Source organism: Eretmochelys imbricata, chromosome 7 (assembly GCF_965152235.1).
Source record: "Eretmochelys imbricata isolate rEreImb1 chromosome 7, rEreImb1.hap1, whole genome shotgun sequence".
NCBI classification, from domain to species: Eukaryota; Metazoa; Chordata; order Testudines; family Cheloniidae; genus Eretmochelys; species Eretmochelys imbricata.
The window spans coordinates 90,589,573-90,609,605 of record NC_135578.1 but is presented as its reverse complement, the minus strand read 5'-3'; the positions used below and the strand labels follow the sequence as shown (position 1 = coordinate 90,609,605).

The following is a 20,033-nucleotide window of genomic DNA, read 5'->3' as shown; positions in this document are numbered from 1 at the left end:
GCAATGCACCCGAGGGTACTGAGGGAGTTGGCTAATTGCATTATCTTTAAAAACTTGTGGCGATCGGGGGAAAGCCCAGACAGTTGGAAAAAGGCAAATATAGTGCCCATCTTTAAAAAGGGAAGAAGGAGAATCCGGGGAACTACAGACCCATCAGCTTCACCTCTGTCCCCAGAAAAATCATGGAGCAGCTCCCCAAGGAATCCATTTTGAAGCACTTGGAGGAAAGGAAGATGATCAGGAACAGTCAGCATGGATTCACCAAGGGCAAGTCATGCTTGACCAACCTGATTGCCTTCTATGATGAGAAATGGCACTGTGGATATGGGGAAAGCAGCTGATGTGATATACCTTGACTTTAGCAAAGCTTTTGATATGGTATCCCACAGTATTCTTGGCAGCAAGTTAAAACAGTATGGATTGGATGAATGGACTATAAAGTGGATAGAAATCTGGCTAGATCGTCGGGCTCAACAGGTAGCGATCAACAGCTCGATGTTTAGTTAGCAGCCGTTATCAAGTGAAGTGCCCCAGAGGTCAATCATGGGGCCAGTTTTGTTCAACATCTTCATTAATTATCTGGATGATGGGATGGATTGCACTGTCAGTTTGAGGATGACACTAAACTGGGGGGAGAGGTAGATACGCTGGAGGGTAGGGATAGGGTCCAGAGCGACCTAAACAAATTGGAGGATTGGGCCAAAAGAAATCAGATGAGGTTCAACAAGGACAAGTGCAGAGTCCTGCACTTAGGACAGAAGAATCCCATGCAGTGCTACAGGCTGGGGACCGACTGGCTAAGCAGCAGTTTGAAAGAAAAGGACCTAGCAATTACAGTGGACAAGAAGCTGGATATGAGTCAACAGTGTGCCTTTGTTGCCAAGAAGGCTAATGGCATATTGAGCACATTAGTAGGAGCATTGCCAGCAGATCGAGAGAAGTGATTATTTCTCCTCTATTCAGCACTGGTGAGGACACATCTGCATCCAGTTTTGGGTCCCCCACTACAGAAAAGATGTGGACAAATTGGAGAGAGTCCAGCAGAGTGCAATGAAAATTATTAGGGGACTGGGGCACATGACTTATGAGGAGAGGCTGAGGGAACTGGGCTTATTTAGTCTGCAGAAGAGTGAGGGGGGATTTGATAGCAGCCTTCAACTACCTGAAGGAGGGTTCCAAAGAGGATGGAGCTAGGCTGTTCTGTCATCTGCCATCACTGAGAATGGTCTCAAGTTGCAGTGGGGGAGGTCTAGGTTGGATATTAGGAAACACTATTTCACTAGGAGGGTGGTGAAGCACTGGAATGTGTTACCTAGGGAGGTGAACCAATCTCCACCCCTGGAGGTTTTTAAGGCCCGGCTTGACAAAGCCCTGGCTGGGATGATTTAATTGGGATTCATCCTGCTTTGAGCAGGGGGTTCGACTAGATGACTTCCTGAGGTCTCTTCCAACCCTAATTTTCTATGATCTCGCATTGTAAATCCACAATTTACAGACTATTGGTTCCTCATCTGGCACCTTCTACACTCAGGTTTCTCTCCTTCCCATATCCTAACATTACCTTCACCTCTCATTTCACTATCTTCCATTTACTTCAGACTGATCCATAAGAAGTTAATTAACTATTGCTGGCTTGAACTCTAATGTAACTACCTACTTTAAATAATGTTTACTTTATCTTTTCACCCCTATTGACAAACTTTGGACCAAATTGAAACTTTTCCACCTGTTACTGTTTGGTCTTATCAAGGGACATTTCTTAGGACAAAATCTAATCAATCTGCTCTCTATACATTCGTATCTGAAGTGCTTACAAAAAATCATAAGAAACTTTTAGACATCTGTATTTTTAAAGACCTGGATTAAGACCATAATCAAACAAGGGGCGGGAGGGTGTATGGGAGAGGAGAGAATGGAAAATACACTCAGACTCAGCATTTTTCAAACCACAGACATGCCAAACTTCCTGCAATTTACGACATTTTTTTCTGATTGCCATTAGAGGGTCAGATGAATTAAGACAGTTATAGTGTAATGTGTTCAAAAGAAGATGGTAAGGGCTGTGCTTCTGAACACACATTTAACCATCTTCTCCAGCTGCACATAAGAGATCAGGAGAAAGTATGTGTTTTAGTAGGAAAGATGAGCAGGAAACCTTTAAAAGACTAGCCCCGTGAAAACATCCAGACAATGATCGTGCAAGCAGAGCAGTATCAGTCTGAGTTTTGTGCCGATATACTCAATACACCAGGATGATGATTTTCTGCCAGTGTGGTCATTCATAATGGGTGACAAAATGCACCCTCCCCGCCCCAACCTGTTGAAAGCAAACCACATTTTGGTCATCCCCCCTTCTCAGTTGTAGAAAACTTTCCTGTTGCTTCTTTCTGCAAGTGCTGAGACAGACACGACTTGCATTCAGCCAAGATCTGAAGTAGTCTGTTCCTTCCAAATACAATCTCCAAGCCTTTATTCAACACATCTAAAATGTTACACAATATATTTGGTGATATCTTCCTTCCTTTCCACCTCACCTGTAGTTACCCCCCCCCATCTCATTTTCCCACACCTCTCTTTTATTTCCATTCCAGCCCCTTCTCCCCAGCCACAGTAAGTCCATTTTAACAGGAGTGCTTCATTTTTTTTTCCCCCCTATAAAGAAGTCACAAGTAGCTTGTCAAATTTGTTTTGGATAAATATTTCCATCACTATGTTGTATCTTCTCCAGAAGGGCTTTTAAGTTCTCTCTCCATAATAATAATTTGCATGGAGAAGATAGCCACTTGGAAGCTTCACTGTGGTCAAGGGTGTATGATTTAAAGAAATTACTCCAGTTTGATTATATACATGCAAACAAACAACAAACACAGGCACACTCATCCCCAACACAGTGCTGATGGGCATCTTTTGGCAATTCAAAAGCCACACTACCATCCATTACATTCTGCCCTGACCTCTCCCCTATGGGTTACTTTTACTAGCAAACTTCAGATTGGGAATTGTTAAAGATTGTAGGTATAAGGTGAGTAATGAAAAATTACATTCATTAGTATGTGTTGTGTAAGATAAGGAATACAAATAGATCAACTGATTTCCAACTTTCTCTCCCTTTGCAATTGTATAACAACCAACCAGCATGTTTAGGTGTTACAGGAAGCAGATCAATTAGGCTACCTGAGAGTTTTAGTAACAAACACAAGTCAAGCACTGAAATTCCCATTTCACAAGTGCTTTCCTACATAACCAACCTGCTAAGATCATTCTTCTCTAGTTCAATTTATAATACACAAAAACAAATTTATGGCATGTTATCACTAAAATCTGAGTCAAATTAATTTATATTGTTATAAATAGTATAAGTTAATATTTGTATAAAATAGTAAATCAGTTCATAACAATATACCCTTTCTATAAAAATAAAAAAATAGCAGTTGATTTTAAAAAGTTGAGTTATATTTATTTGTAAGCCTTGGAGACTGAAAATTAATAACTGTTTCATAAATCTAATTCTTTATTAGGAAAACTAGCCCAAACTACTTTAGTTGTTTCTTCTAACAGCCCAGTTAAAGAAATAAAAACTTCTATAAATATTACAAATATGAAATAGATCTCCACAAGCATACAGCTCCCAAGGTGGAAGTGTAAATGTGCAAAATTAACAAAAGGATTGCGGCAGCAGATAAATCAAATGATAGCATACATATATCCTGTATTATTTTCAACACTTAAGCACTACTTAGCATTGGAGAAAACAGTTTCTTAAATAACTTGATAGAGGGAGTGAAAAGTTGGGAACTACCCTCATCTTTTCGCTTAAGACATCACTATTTGAAGTGTGACATGTCATTATCTTGTGATACTTCATAACAATTTATAGAATTCCCTCTTGGCTCCTATGACTGTACTTGGCTGGTTCTCTCCTCTTACTAACCACTTCAGCATTTTGTTTAATGGCTCCTCATCATCCCTCTTCCTTGGCATCTCTCCAAGTTCTGTCCTCAATCCCCTCCTTCTCCAATTACAACTTCTGCAACATCATCTGCTCCCTTAGTTTCAACTACCACCCTTATGCAAATAATTCCCAAGTCTTCCCCTGCAGCCATAACCACTTCCCCTTTATCTGCTTCTCTCCAGCTGCCTCCCAAACAACTCTACTTGGATGTTTTCCATCATCTCAACCTCAGTCTCTCCAAAACTGAACTAATCTATCCTTCTAAACCCTCTCCCTTGCATACTTCCTCTATGACAGTGGTCAATTCCACCACCCTTCACACACCAAGACTCAATTGTCATCTGCATTCCCATATACAGTTTCACATAAGATCTGTAGCTTCTTTTCTGTTACCAAACCTATCCTCTTCTTCACTACCCCCATTGCAAAAAAGACTTGTCTACACTTTGATATTGTTTCCATTGGGGAAACTTTCCTCCCTGGCTTACTTTCTTCTCAAAATCATCCCTCTCCTCCTGTTTTACCTAGGGAAGAAACATCCTTTTTGAAACTGATCAAGTCTCTCGCTTTCTTGAATCTCTTCACTGTCTTAAAGTTCCTTACTTGTTCACAGCCCTTCCAGGGGAGGCTCTTCACCTTCCAAGCCCCACATGATCCTGGCTTAAGCTAATTTCTTTAAGCAAATTCCTTTACTGCAGCTCAAAAGAATTACTTAGCAAGGCACTAAACAGACCTCTTGAGCAAAGCCTGCATTGTTTGACTTATCGGAGTTTTTAAGGGCCAAATTTTGGCCTGTGATGTGTGATTACCAGAAGCTGGATCACTCAAATTGCCCTGTTCTCTTCATCCCCTCTGAAGCATCTGGCACTGGCCACTATCAGAAGACAGGATACAAGGCTAGATGGACCATTGGTCTGACCCAGTATGGACATTCTTTTGTCTGGCTTCCACTAGATTTAATGAGAATCACATGCAACATGACCAAGTACAGAATTTGGCATGCAGCAGGAGGATCTTCCCAGAAAGGAAAGAAGGGAAGCCACCACATGTTCACCAGTGGGAGCGTGCACCGGAGTTGAGAGGAACAGTCTCTGTCAAAAATGGAAAAAAAAAACCCCCACCACCCTTTCCTTTGTGCCATAAAACCAACATAATCCACAAAATGTAGTGCTGAAAAACATGGTCCAGATTAAATAATTGTGTGTGTTAACAGCAAACATTAAAGTTAGCGTTCAGCTCACTGAACAAATTCAGTACACATGTACACCATTTCCTATTATATTGTCTACACACCAGCTTGTTTATAGTGCACCAGAAATTAACTCAGGCATGTATAACTGCAGCTTGGATTTGTTTAACCCATACAATCCTGACAGTCTCCTGAAGTCATTCCTCAACGGAAAAGTGGAAAAGCTGCCAGAAAGTGGAGCAGAAAGGATTTATTCTGAAGGCATTATCTAAAAAATAGAAGACTTAAAATCTAAAAGAGAAAATAGAAAGTTACCCTTTGCAGTTATAAAAAAGTAGCAAGTGTAAGAGGGGACAGAAAGCATTAGAAACAAGTCAGATAAAGAATGCCCCCAAAATCAGAACACACAGAGAGGGAAATATGTGAAAAGGAGAACATTGACTATAATTCCAATACTCAGATTTATAATAAAAACTGCTTTGCTTTCGCATGATATTTTCCATTACAATAAATATGGGTGATAGATGAAAGACAGAGAAGGGAGAATTGGGTGTGTCTGACAGGAAAATGAAGGGGAAGTCAGTGTTAAGAAAATTAAAATATTTTTAAGAATCCCACGTTATTTCTAATTTTGCAGGTGCTCAAGCACAAAATTAAAAGCCAGTGCTGAACATTTGACCTTTACTATATCAATTAACATACTCCTGAGCTATTTTATCACCTTTTGCATTAATTTATTTTTGTAAATGAAAACTTTTGTCATTCATTGTAAAGCTTTATTAATGCCATGCTAGTTTCAAGATTTAAATCCATGCAGATCAGGACATCACACCATTATTACCTTGGCATGCTCTCTGTTCTTCCTTGCTCTTTCTTTAGTGCACACATCCATGTATAATATGTCCACAATTGTAGGAAAAAAGGCAATGAAATAGTTTTGGAAAAATGCTTATTTTACATATAGCTTGTTTAAAATTGAGGTATAGTAATTAGCTACTATTTTTGTGTAATATAAACGGGAAGTTCCACTGGGCTGGAACTTCTCTCCTTATTTGGCGGTAAAGTACTAGCACGCTTCAGCATCATGAATAATTTTCTCACTCGATATTTAGGGTTATGTGCATCTTATTCCAGCGCAGTCAGGAGTAATTTATCCAGGTGTTTCATGCTCTCTCTAGGCAGAGCTACATATTTTATTTCAGTACTGATTTGGCAGTCAGGGCTGGCAGAGACCAATGATATTTTGCTTGGCAATTAGATTCATGCATTCTTTTATGCAAGCACAGAGTTCCCTTCGTTAAGAGTTGGTTCAACTATTGCATTTCCCCCCCTACTTTCCAATAGGGTGGCTAAGACTTATTAGATTTTTCAGGTAGGATACTTTCAGCAATCCTGTTATATTTGGTGGGAGGAGGAGGAGTAAGTTCTCTCTTCTGCTAAAAGGAGGGATACATTTAGACACTATCTTGACTGGCACAAAAGGTTGAGAGAAAAATAGTTATATAGGGGAATGGATGAGAGGTTCTAAAGCAATTTGTCCTAGCATAATGCACACACAGTAATAAAACAGTAAGGGAATTAGGCCAAGGATGAAGAACAAAAACAAAAATACTTTCTCCCACCTGACTGTGATTCAATCCCATCTTCATTTCCCAGGCTTCTGGACTGGCTTTTTAAAATGTTGCTTGTGTTCCTCTCTCCAAATATCTTCCTTACAAAGATCCTTCCATATCTTTGTTTGCTCCCTCTGGGATCCTGACCAAATCTTTTCTCTACTGTTGGCTCCCACCCAATACCAAATATTGTATTATGAGACCCAACATGCAACTCTTTAGCATGCTACTTCTTAAACATACTTAGTGTATCGCCATCAAGACTATTTTCAAAGCTCTTATTTTAAAATGACCTATTGCACTATTTTTATCAAGACATTTTTATGTTGTCAGTTTTATGGCCACAATTTTTAAAAATGCTTTTTAAAATCTACCCATTTATGGCTGAAGAGGCCTACATAAATTGAGCTGGTATTCTGGAACAGTTTTGCATGGAAAAAGTGTTCACATAAAACCAAGATAAAACCTTCATGGGATAGCAGCCAAGTAGAGGTCGACAGACAGGATGGACATGGAGACTCAGAATTAAAGTACACTGTGCAGAATGTTTGCATTGTTGCTGCCCATGCTCCACCATGCACAAACATACACGAATTATAAACAGGATGCTATGGAATTGACATTTTAGTAAGCACTGGTGCACCCTTGGAAAAAAATGAAAGGCATGAAAAGCAACGTAGCATTTGGCTTCAGTAGGCAAAAGCTTAAAGAAAAGGAGTAGGGATTACAGCTCATATGCAGAGCTAAATGGTAATACATTCCAAAAATTTCATTTGAGAAAAAGTAACAAATTACTAAAAAAAAGGGTAAAAGTAAACTAAAGCCGTCTCAAGACTCGTGTCAAGAGCAAGTAGCATTCAATTTGAAAGACATGAAACCCAGAATGGATTCCAACAGAAGGCCTCCAAGTACAAGTTAGAACTATTATATTGTAGCTTTCTATTGGAGATAAAAAGCAATTGAAGCAGCCTATTAGACTACCACACCAGGATCCTACTCTGCACTGAAGTAAACTATACACCACTAGCTCATACAAACACAGACAAATAATTACAATTGTCCTAACACCAGAACCTCTTCATGTAGATTCTTTTCTAATATTCTATTAGAAGCCACTCATTGAACAGAGTGCTGAATGGACTTTCTAAAAGTTTCTAATTCCTCTGATATTCTTCATACCAAACAGCCCCCCACTTCCCAGTCCCCAAACAATTAAGCCTTTTAAAAACTTTTGCTTCCAGAATGTAAAAGAACTATTACCATAAAAATAAATACAGGAAGAAAGATGTACAGGATTAACTCTAAACAATATTTGTCTTATTGTTTACTGAAATGCAACAGTTATTAACAAATTCAGTTTGGTTGTGACAAACATCAATTAGGTGAAAGATTCCACCCAAGTTGGAGAAATCAAGCAATATTAAAGCAGCAACATGTTTTTCATTTAAATTACCATATGGAAATGGCTATAGCCCTGAGTATACATATTGTGAATTGATTCACAAAGCAGTATGGGAATCATTTTGAAGACTTTCTCAGCCGAACACCTATGTTAAGCCATTTTTAAATGAAAAAGCTTCAGTAAAGAGGCAGGAATAGAGCATGTAGAAATGAAGTAGTCATATGTATAATTTTCATAATTCAAATCCTGCTAAACCATCACCAAATGCAAAATAAAACATTTTCTTTCCACTTTTACACAGCCACTGAATCTGTAGCAACCTCATTGAATTTAAGCACAAATCAAGTGGCTTCTTTCTTCCTTAAGGCTCAAATGGTAAGACAAGCTGAAAAAGTAATAGAGGATACAGTATTTCTTCATTAAGAGATGTACAAAATCTATTTTAAAAATCAATTTCAGAGAGATCAGCAGTCCTGAAAAAAATTCAAGCTTATTTTATGATATGCATACATTATACTAGTCCCACTGGAAAAAGCATCTTGCAGACTTGAGTAAGCCATTGGCGGTTTAAGATTAGAAAAAAAATAAATTGTATCTCAGTGATCTGCATTATATTTTCCTGAAAAGTTTAGCTTGTTTGCATGGGAAGCTCAACGTTATCTGACAGAAAAAGAATATGTATTGCTGTAACACAAATTTACCTGAAAGCCATTAATCTGATTTAATTCAAGAAATCAAAGTGCTGTATTATATTTCATAGGTTGGAGAGCGTCAAAATGAAAGGCTCACCTACTTTTATTTATTCTATAGTTTTTGAAAATCAGTGCAAGCAAACCCACATTTTCTATTCCAACATTAATTTGTTAAGAATTAATCTCAAAGGATTTTAACTAGCAGTTTTCCTGAAATTCTCCTTTTAGGGAAATGTCCCTTACTCCCAGGATCACACTTGATTCTTCATTTCTTAATAGCAAAATATAATCTGAGCAGTTTACACCCAAAATACTTTAATAAAACACCCACACTGTGACAAGAATGAGACTTTAATCAGTTTTAAGTGGAGTTTTAACACTAAGAGATAAAGGGTTGTTAAACACAATAACAAATGGACATCTGATTTGTATGAGGCATTATCCTGTACATGTCATATTTTGTTGTTTTTGTGTATCCTCAGTGCATAGCATTCCACACAGAGCCACTTTTGCACAGCACAATAGTATCTGAAGAGGCTGAATCAGAGTAAGGCTGCTTGACAAACTCAATTTTTGTGTGTGTGTGTGTGTGTGTGTGTGTATATATACACATAATTACACACACGCGCTATATGAAAACAGACTGAAAATTTGAACTGGCAGAGTAAAAGGCAGCTCTGCCAAACTGCAGTTAAAGCCCCTTTTAGCACACAGTTCCACCCCTTTCATCTGCATGCATGACACATTTAACAGTATTTAAAAGGTAAACGAGGCACTTTGTGGCAACCACAGGCATCGTTAACATATTGCACAAATTTGCTGTAACTAAACATGGAACTTGCACACTGGCACCCTATTTTTATTTTTTAAAGCTGAAACATTTGATGCTGCATGTAAACTCCACTTTAGTTTACAATTTGTGCCACAGCAAAGAATCTTGATGCTATTTATACAACCGCCCTTAAATAACTGTGGCAAAACATTTCAAGTGGGGCTACAGATGACTACGGATGGTACAGGGCCTAACAGTAAGCTCTTATGAAAGTGATGCCTTCAAGTAATTTCAGACATGTAAGCTGCTGCACATCCAAGAGTTTAAGTATACAGTCCAGAAACTCAGAGATTACCTACCGAATGCATTTCAAGCGAATTATGAATACTGTCATAAATAAAGTTTTAATAAGGACTCAAAAACCTTTCAGTCATAGTAATTCTTGTCAAGTTCTATGGGGATGGTAACTGAAATAAAGTATAGGAGAGTACGTATAATATATATTTTTATATATATATATTTATATATATATATAAAAAAATGCCATTTTCCATTTCCAATGACTACACCATAAAATGTAAGCAAGGCTTCACAAAAACAATGAAACATTCATAATCAAAACCCTCATTCAGACCTTCACATTCCAAAGGAAAAACAACAACAGTGCAAAAGCCCATTATAATGTCATTATTTCCATTCTGGCCATCAGTGTTACATACTGGAACCGCACAAATTTAATTTTGATATCATGAGCCCAAAAGTGGGACATAGAACAGTGTCAAAATCAAAGTATTTTAAAGCATTAATATTTTTGTTTATTAGCCAACATGACTTTCAATTGCTAAAAGCAGACATAAGGTGAAACATGTATCAAGGCATAAAGTCAAGGGTCTGGTCTTCAGGTAGCCATTGCCTGCTGGCCAATTTAACAATGGGAATTATGAGTGCTGGATCAGCATTTTTGTTCTGTTAACTTATAAATCAGAAAATCCTATAATAGCTTTGTTATAAGTTTAGATCATGAATTTGACATGCAAAATTAACCAATAAATATTGAAAAAGCATGTGACACCTTTGTTTACCAAAATTCGTCTTTTTACAATTCATATTCTCTGTTAGTGCTGTTGTACTGGGTCCTATGGATCCCAGATTCATTTGTTAACTAGATAAGAACACAGCTAATAAACAATGTTGGCGCCAGTAAGTTAATTAAAATTACCATAAAGTGTAAATTTTGGGGTAGATATTCCAAAAGTTTGAAGGTCATGGTGTATTTTATAGTGAATAGAATTTTTAAAAATTTCTTCATATCTGTATTCAACAGTAGTTGTACTCTTAAATTATCTGCAGTCTGGGCATGTCAGTCATCATAATATTCAGAAGTGAAGCTCATCCCTCGTCCTGGCTATATCCCTATGAAGGAATGATACAACACTGCCAGTTTGGATATCTAATTCTTTTAATAGCAAACAACAGATAGAATATTTGGGACATGTTCTACTTTTAAAAAGTACACATCTTTATATCTGTGCAGTGTTGAGAATTTATTGCAAGACTGGTTTCCATGTGTAATGTCTCTTATTAAACATTGTAGGTACTAAGTATTCAAGTAAAATTCCCTAACAGTTAATGACATTTAAAAAAAAAATGTGTGCAAAACTGCAAAACTCATTGTAATGAATGTAATAGAATGTGTAAGGTCAAAGGGGTGGAAGGGCTGACAGCTGTTTGATTGAATAAATGCATCCACAAATCTTCAAAACAAACACTAACCTGTAGAATCTCAAATTGAAGTTTCTCGTGCACCGTTATAATATATTTTATATTTAATGAGAAAAAAGCTCGCAATGCAGCACATGAAGCATTCACAGCAGGTATATAATTGAAAAACTAATAAAATAAGTGTAAGATGTTGACTGATGTATGTACTAATAGCATCCGACTTTCAGCACTGGCCTTGATTACACAGGAGATGGAGCAGCCATTACAATTGAGAAAAACATTTAATAAATCATTGTCTTTTTTAGAACATTGTTTCAAGCCCATTTTAGGTTGATAGCCTCCACATTTGTATGGTTAAGTCATTGTTGCTGTGTTTCTTATCTGTGACCCCATTATTTTCATATCCCTTCATCTGTGGGTCTTTAGATGTTGTGGAAGGTTCATTCCTGTACCCCTATATGGAATCACTCCCTCTAGCTGCCTTTTCTAGCACCATTATGCTTAAAAAAATAAAATGCACAAACAACAAGCAGTGACAGCGGCCAATTCCTCAAATGTCCAGGATTAATTACTGCAGCATGCTAAAGAAAGGTGCATGTAAGTAGCCGGATACGGTACATAGTCCAGGGTCCAGCATAATATATTCCTTTCAGAGCATTTCTTTCCATTCCCCTATCCAGAATACATGCATTAGAATGTAGTACAACCCTTTAGAAACTTCTCTTAGCCAACTGCAGACTTATCTGTTGCCACTTAAGTGCAAAGAAAGGGGCAGGATGTGAACCTGTATATCAGAAAGCTTTTTTTTTTTCCCAACTGCAGTTGGTGACAGAACACAAAAGGAAAAATTCCTACGCATACACATCAGATCTGTCTCCACTTTTATAAAACTGGAATAAAATGGGAAAGTGCCATCTTTATATTTCCTAATTGAAATTTTAATGTCCTTTTGACACAAAAAGGTATATACATAACATAGCTACGTAACCTTTTTCAACTGGACAACAAGTGTCAAACCCTGTAGATTTATAGGGCAAAATAAGATTGGTCAGGAAAGAATTGTTCCTATAATTGGTAATCTGACACAATGTTCTATTGCCATTTGAAAAGGTCCTTTTTCAGTTTATTCAAGTTTGTCTCTTTGTGGTTTTTTTTCCCAGATAAAAAAAATATTCAGACTTTTGTAATCTGTGTATGTTGATCTTCATCAAAAGGTTCATTCTCTGGATCAGAGTCAGTGGTGTCAGAATATCTATAATGATCAGGTTCATTGTCACTAACATCCGGTGTTACTGAAGCAGAACTGCTAGCCTCTGGATTTGATGGCTCCTCTGTTTTTGTGAAAAATAGCTTCACCTAGGAAAGGAAGAAAACAAAAAAGTTAATATAGTCTGAACTTTTCTTTCTTAAAGTAGTGGTGACAATACAGGCCAAGCCTACACTTGGAAGGCTTTGCTTGTATAGCTATACCGACAAAGTGCTCCTAGTGTGGACATAGTTTACACCGGAGAGCTTATTCCAGGCTCTGTCTAGTGAAATAAATTAAGCCAACAAAAGCACAGTACTGCTGGCAAAACTGCATCTACACTGGGTTTTTTTGTCAGCATGGCTATGTCAGTCACAAATCATACCCCTAATCAACACAGATATAATAGCAAGTTTGTAGTGTAATCTTGATGATAGTATTGGCTTTAGAGATTGCCAAATCATATAGGTACTTCAAAATCATTCCACCACGTACATTTGTTTAAAAACCTCTATCAACCTTAAACATCTGGCATACAAAATTCCAAGTCCCAAATCTAAAACACCTACAAATTTTTCAGTAGCACAAATGGTAAGAGTCATGAACCTATGTCAATAAACAAGTACCTTAGGAAGGGACCTTTAGGAGCTCCCAACATCTTCCTAAGCATTAAGAAACACCCAACAATCACTATTATGCCCTTTGTGGCACTATTAATTACTCGCTACCAATTATCCTTTTTTCCTTTACCCACCTTTATACAATTTATGTATCAGTGGGTATTAAATACTGGTTAAAACAGATGGATATTGTAGTGATGTTTCCAAATAGCAGAAGCATCCTCAGTTAAAAGTAGACTTATGGCTAGAAAAATGGTATATAGAAATGGCACCTTCTTCCACAAATACACTCCCCATGTGGATTCAGTCATGTCTGTTCACTTAAAACAAGGTTGAAGACTCTGAAGTAGACAGTGTTAATATAATTACAGTTATGTTTACACTTGGGAACTGAAATGAATTAATTTACTAGACTTGGTTTAAGTACAAGTGGTTCTGTACGTGCATTAATCATTTGTATTCTGAATCACTGCAGTTAGCCGTATCACCACCATTCTTTAGCACTCTTCTAAACCTTTTCGGCTGCAATACCTCCTCGGTTTCAAACAGCTCCCAGAGCAGTAGATTCCAGAAGACTTTGCTAAAAGCAAGTTAATCCAAACAATATTTGGTACACATTGTTCTGTGATCCCCCATAATTTTCCTATTCCTTCATTTGTGGGTCATTTGCAGAGAGCGCATGTGTGAGGGGACAAAAGTTTTATAAGCAAGGTAAGAGTACCAAAGGGTACTTGGAACCAGACATTTCTTTAGTGGAGACAAGGAATTAAAACACAAGATTCCGAGTGACATGAACAGAATCAGATTATGGAACAAATGCTGAAACAGGGAGTATGCAATCCTGCACACCAAGGAACTCAACTCATCAAATATTTGGGGTAGAGATGGTGGATCCACTTATCAGCCCATGAAGAGGAAATACAAGCAGCATAGAGACTATTATATCCCTGAGGTTTCCTACTTGCTGCTAGAGTGGATCGGTCAAGTTTGCGTGTTTTAATTTTTCAGACCATGAACATATTGATAAACTTACACAGCATAAATTATGAACGAAACTCTTCAGAATTAAAGATAAAACATCATTTTTAAAATTGTAACTTAACTCCTGAAAATCTATCACCTTTTTCAATAATTCCAATATCAGTTACTGAATGTTTAAGTTTATCTATTTTTAAGAAATGACATATCCAGATATATTACTTGCCTCAGTCCAGAAAGTTATATAACAAATGGTTCCTAGATAAACATGTTTTGATACTGTGGTGTGTGTGTGTGTGTGTGTGTGTATGTAATATATTAAATAACGACATGCTACATGTAGCTCTTCAAAATTCTGTTTATGCTATGCTCTTTAAAAAAATACTGACCTTGAAGTTTGGAGAGAAATATCTGTTGGCTTTGTCTTTATTTGCCTTGTCTAGATCATTTTTTGTTAATGTAAGGATTAGATATTCCTTGTCATTATCTGAGCGTTCTGTGCTGAAAATACCATCAAGTTCCTGATCTCCAACTAGACTTCCATTTTCTACTTTGTCTGAATTTTCATCCAGTCCTATGAAGAATGTATTTACCCAAAAGTGAAACATTTTTTCCTGCGGGAAAAAGCAAGCTTGCTTTAGTATTTACAGATGGCATATTATCTTATTTGAATACAAGCATTATCTGGTTTTTAAAAATTGATGAGTTTAACAATACCAAACTATGAAAGGCATAAAAATCTAGACCATACTACATCATTGGCACATCAACTGTCAGGAAGTAGATTTTCATTAGTCTTCTTACGTAACACACAGATCTTATCTATGTTAATCGCCACATGGATTTTCCTCAGGTAATCAAATAAATTTTTTAAAAGGGTCCTTCATGAACCAAAAAGGATTCAATAAATTAAATGGCCAAATCTACAAAATGGGAGATTAAAAACTTAGTTCTGGAGTCGACAGGAGAGCGCTCGGGGATCGATGACTCTATAAATCGACCCCCGGATATATCGATCGCTACCTGCCGATCCAGCGGGTAGCGTAGACCTACCCTATGTATTTTTATTAGTGCCCATATAACATGATGGACTCAGATGTGTTTCTAACAACAAGAACAAAAACGCCCAACCCTTCCTTCCAGACCACACCACAGTGCTGATGATTTGGGGGTGGCACAGAAGCTGCGGTGGCTCTACACCAACTCAGCATTCCTCATCCTGCAAGAATTCTTCACGGGCTTTGTATTTCATCTCTGCAACTGCTTCATTACTATTTTACATATACATATGCATAAACACAACCTCCCGTGCATATGTGTATATCCCTGTCATTATTGAGAGACTATACCCACCTTCAAGGAAATTTGAAATCAAGGGCATATTTGCAAATCCCTAACTGGGAGACAGGTGGCAATGATGGTCAAAATTGCCTTTATGTATAATTAGCTAGAGATTTACCACTATCCTCTAATATGTACCTCACTGACATCATCCATGCCTTTGTGGATCTCCCAACTGGATTATTGGAATGCATTGTAAGTGGAGTTAGCCTTGAAGACTCAATATATTGCAGAACATGGATCCCCCACTCAGTCAACAATATCAAACAAGTATACATCATCCAAAGGCTGCATTAATTTTCTTTAGTTTCCAGGTGAAATTACATACAGAAATCCACAACCTGAAAGTCACGTGTTGTCTGGATCCTGGTCAGAAACTCTCCTACATGGCCAACATTTTAGATTAGCTGAGGTGGTTGTGAACAATCACTCGATTAAGATGTGTAAACTGGGGGCACATCACTCTTGGAACTTGGGAACTAGGTCCACTCCCCTGATAGTCACTCTGAGATCAAATCTACTGAATCAGGCTTTATGTTATGCCCTGATGGCTAGAGCCCTGTGCAGATACAAACATTTGTATCTGCATCTGATCCATGATCCACATAAATTGTCCATGGATGCAAATATCCGCAGATATTTGCGGATTTGCAAGGCTCTGCTAACAGCACCACAGGTCACCCCACACCAGTAACGCAGGGCTATGCCAAACCCACAACCACTGCCCACTTCTCCCCAAAAACCCCTGGCGTACTGTCTTCCCTGCTCCAGGCAGGGAGGCTGTATCCTGGGCCCTTGTGTGCAGCGCCACCCTCCCACTGGGGGGGCTCAGACACCCCTAAGCCGCTGCAGTTGCTTTAACACACAGCTGCGCTTGGCTCACACTCCCTTCTGGGAGTGGTAGTTTACCTCCTCCGTCCAAGCAAGCAGGGGACTACAACTCCCAGAATGCCCAGTGGGCTATGGTTGCTGCAGCACAATTCAGAAAGCTGAGCTGGAGCTTGAGGCCTGGGTGACAGTTGCTCTGTTTGGGTGAGAGTGTGCTGCACAGCCCTGTGCAGATACAGAATTTGTATCTGCACCCGAGCCACAAAAATGACCTGCAGATATACGTGGGTATAAAGCTGATGTCAGCAGATTTTCATGGGCTCTACTGATGGCCAACTCCAATTTATCACATCTTTAATCCTTTGCCTCTGTGGGTGGTAGGGCAATTCAAAGAAAGTGTCCATTTGACTTGTTAGTTTTCAATAAAAAGAAAAGGATGTTTTTTTAAACTTTTTATCCTGTACATGTCCTTGGAGCTTTTAAAATAGGCAAATTTAAAAAAAAAAATGTAGTCTTCTTTCCAGAATTGTGGATGTAAAAATATTTTGCCATTCAGTGTCTACACAGTACTCTTGAAAGATTAAGAGTGCTATGTTTCCACCACTTCTAAAGCTAGGGTCATTTAGCAATCCCTATTCTTTTAAGGGATTATTTAACAGTCACATAACTTGACAGGAAAACCTACAAAGTATCATTTCATATTAAAATATGCTGTCCTTGATGTAGACAATATTCAGCGGTACTGGAGCTAAATTAAGTCTTCCAAGTTACTGAAAATGCTCTTCAGACACATCAAGGAGAAAGTTAACCAAAGTCTATCAGAACAAGTGAAACTTATTTTTAGTATTTTACTGTGTTCAAATAAGGAAAACGTACTCACCTTGGATTTTTCTACTTCTTTGACAATACCTTTCAGGATTTTCAAGCTTTAGCACCATAGCACAAAGTGGTAGAACTACCTTAATTTGTAAGATTTATTTTAACCCTTACAAAAGCAACTGCAGTAGACTGTGAGCCAAATCCCCTACTGGCCTTCAAGTGTCACCCACTTCCATTTCTTCAACTGCACAGAAGGCAATGCTCCCAGAAAGGTAAGGCAAAGGTAAGGCCAATAAAAACATATGCCTGAAAAATGAACAAGACCAGGTCTGGGGTAGCTATCTCCCAAACACCCTGAGGAAAATTGATGCAAAGAAGTCATTTAGTATCTCAGCAGTGACCTTATCTTCCTTAATTGGTCCATTTAAGCCCTGGATGCAACAGACCCACCTTTTGCAGGCTTCCTACTTCCAATATACAGTAGAATCTCAGAGTTATGAACACCTCAGAAACTGAGATTGTTTGTAACTCTGAACACAACGTTATGGTTATTCTTTCAAAAGTTTACAACGGAACATTGACTTAATACAGATTTGAAACTTTGAAGAAAAATGCTGCTCCTTTTTTTTTTTTTTAAAGTAGTGTACATTTAGCAGTACTGTACTGTATTTGCTTTTTTTCTTCTCTGCTGCTGCCCGATTCATACTTCTGGTTACAAATGAGGTGCGGTTGACTGGTCAGTTCATAACTGTGAGATTCTAATGTACTTGAAAACAGAAAGTAGGGGCAAAACACCATGGAAAAATTTTCAGTTGACCAAAAAGGGACATTGTGAAAAAAATCTTCTTGGGTGAAGGGAGAGTGGCCTCCACTACCTTGAAAACAAGATCTAAAGCATGGACAGTCTGAACTGGAATTTTTTTTGGAGGCCAAATGTCAGCAGTGATGCTTTCTAAATCTGTGGTTACAAGACTACAGAACTCTGAAAAAACTGATGGAAGCATTCTTGAAGCAGGCAATGGTAGAGGTCTTGCTAGTGATCAAGACTTTACATGGTTTTTAGTTTAAGGCAAGTGGGGTTGTAAGCAATGGAAAATGCTTGCCTTCCTTCTCTGTTCTCTCCCTTTGTTTGCTTCCCACCTAGCACCATCCCACATCTTTAGTATCTGAGCACTTACTCTTAGTTTTTATCTGCAGGAATAGAACTATATTAGCTAGCTTTACAGGGTCTTGTGTATACATACGCATTTGTGTGTTCATAAATATTAAATGTGTGTGCAAAGAAACTGAGGAAAGGCTAAGATGACACAAATTTTGTATTTCTCTCAAAGCTGTCAGTTTTATGGCCACTGTTACCGCTTCTGGGAGTTCCACAGTCTAAGTGCAAGCTTCTATTAAAGGTCAGTGTCCTGCACTCACCAACTGGATGACAGTTTCATGGGAGATCATGGCCATGAAGAGAGGTAACCTGTGATTTAGTAAGGGTAAAATCCCACAGAGGATTATGAATATCAGCAACAGAGGGCTTGAACTGCATTGTTTTAATGGGAAGCCAGGGCCCAAAGGAGAGTACCAATGAAGAGTTAACAGCAACCTGTGTTGCTGACTTTTGTACCTGTTGGAGCCGTTTCAGGTTGTTTTGCTTTATATCTATCTATATAAAAATTGGTTGCAACAATAAAGCTTGTGTTCAATACTGTGGCCAGCTTTGTTTCAAATAGTATGGACAATGAAAGATGAAAGTGGGCATTTATATCATGCTATTTAGGCATCCAATAGCACAGAAGAAATGAAAGGCTGAGGACTGATTTAGTAATCAGAGCTGATGCTCTTGATAATGGAGAATGCTAGAGAGGCTACAAGGTGTTCAAAGTCTTTCCCTCTTTGCTATCTCCTTTACCTTGCGTGGGTTCTGCTTTAGCCAGCTGCTGAATTTAGCTAAGTACTGAGAAAACTGGGAGTTTGCTATCTACATCTGACATACAAGTTGCTCTGCCGGGTGTCTGCATACTGCTGGCACTTCAGCTTGTGTTTCACCAACTCTCAGTGGACTGTTGAGATCTGAATAATAAGTGGAAGATTACTGAGCTTTACGGGACTCCAGGTAACGGAGAGTTACAGAACTCTGGAGTTGAAGGAACTGTTGCCATGACTAATGGAGTTTGGTTTGTAAGGAAGGATATGAGCCATTTCAGGGGTCTTCTGCAAACACAGCAGTTTCTTAGACCTGGGACAGGAGTATCTGGTAATCAGTAGTATCAAATATCACAGATCCAGAACAAGCACAGGTGTACTTCCCTTGACCATGGAGAGGAGGTGGTTATCAACCAAGGCAAAAAATACTATCTCGCTACCCTTCCCTGAAGCCTTAGAGGGGATTCAGGTCAATAGCAGTTAACAAGCAGTATTGACAAAAAGAAAAGGAATACTTGTGGCACTTCAGAGACTAACAAATTTATTTGAGCATAAGCTTTCGTGAGCTACAGCTCACTTCATGAATGCATCCGATGAAGTGAGCTGTAGCTCACGAAAGCTTATGCTCAAATAAATTTGTTAGTCTCTAAGGTGCCACAAGTACTCCTTTTATTTTCACTAATACAGACCAACACGGCTGCTACTCTGAAACCAAGCAGTATTGAGTTCATTAGCTTCTTGATTAGCATGTTTAGGAAAGAGATAAAAACACTGGGAGGGTCTCTAGCAGAGACTGTTTTAGGTTGGTAAAAAGGAGGTTTTGACAGTCTTAGGAATCTGAGGTGTTCCTTACTCTCTTTTTAATACCCAGGAAGGGCAGATGTCAGAGATGGCAGCCCCAATTCCCCTCAATGGTTCCATGACTGCCTGTGTGAATAAGCCAGA

General features: G+C 38.4%; 1 protein-coding gene across 1 annotated transcript in view; it reads right to left on the bottom strand.

The window, feature by feature from the left end:
• Positions 1 to 9,181: 9,181 nt before the first annotated feature.
• The window catches only part of LOC144267920 (phosphatidylinositol 3,4,5-trisphosphate 3-phosphatase and dual-specificity protein phosphatase PTEN-like), a 32,110-nt gene continuing 21,258 nt past the window's right edge, over positions 9,182 to 20,033 (bottom strand). Inside the window, exons 5-6 of the mRNA XM_077822361.1 lie at positions 14,576 to 14,800; positions 9,182 to 12,698 (exon numbers count right to left, since the gene is read on the bottom strand). Of these exons, the coding sequence (XP_077678487.1) occupies positions 12,516 to 12,698; positions 14,576 to 14,800 (408 nt within the window). The 3' untranslated portion in view covers positions 9,182 to 12,515. The remainder of the gene's footprint in view (positions 12,699 to 14,575; positions 14,801 to 20,033) is intronic.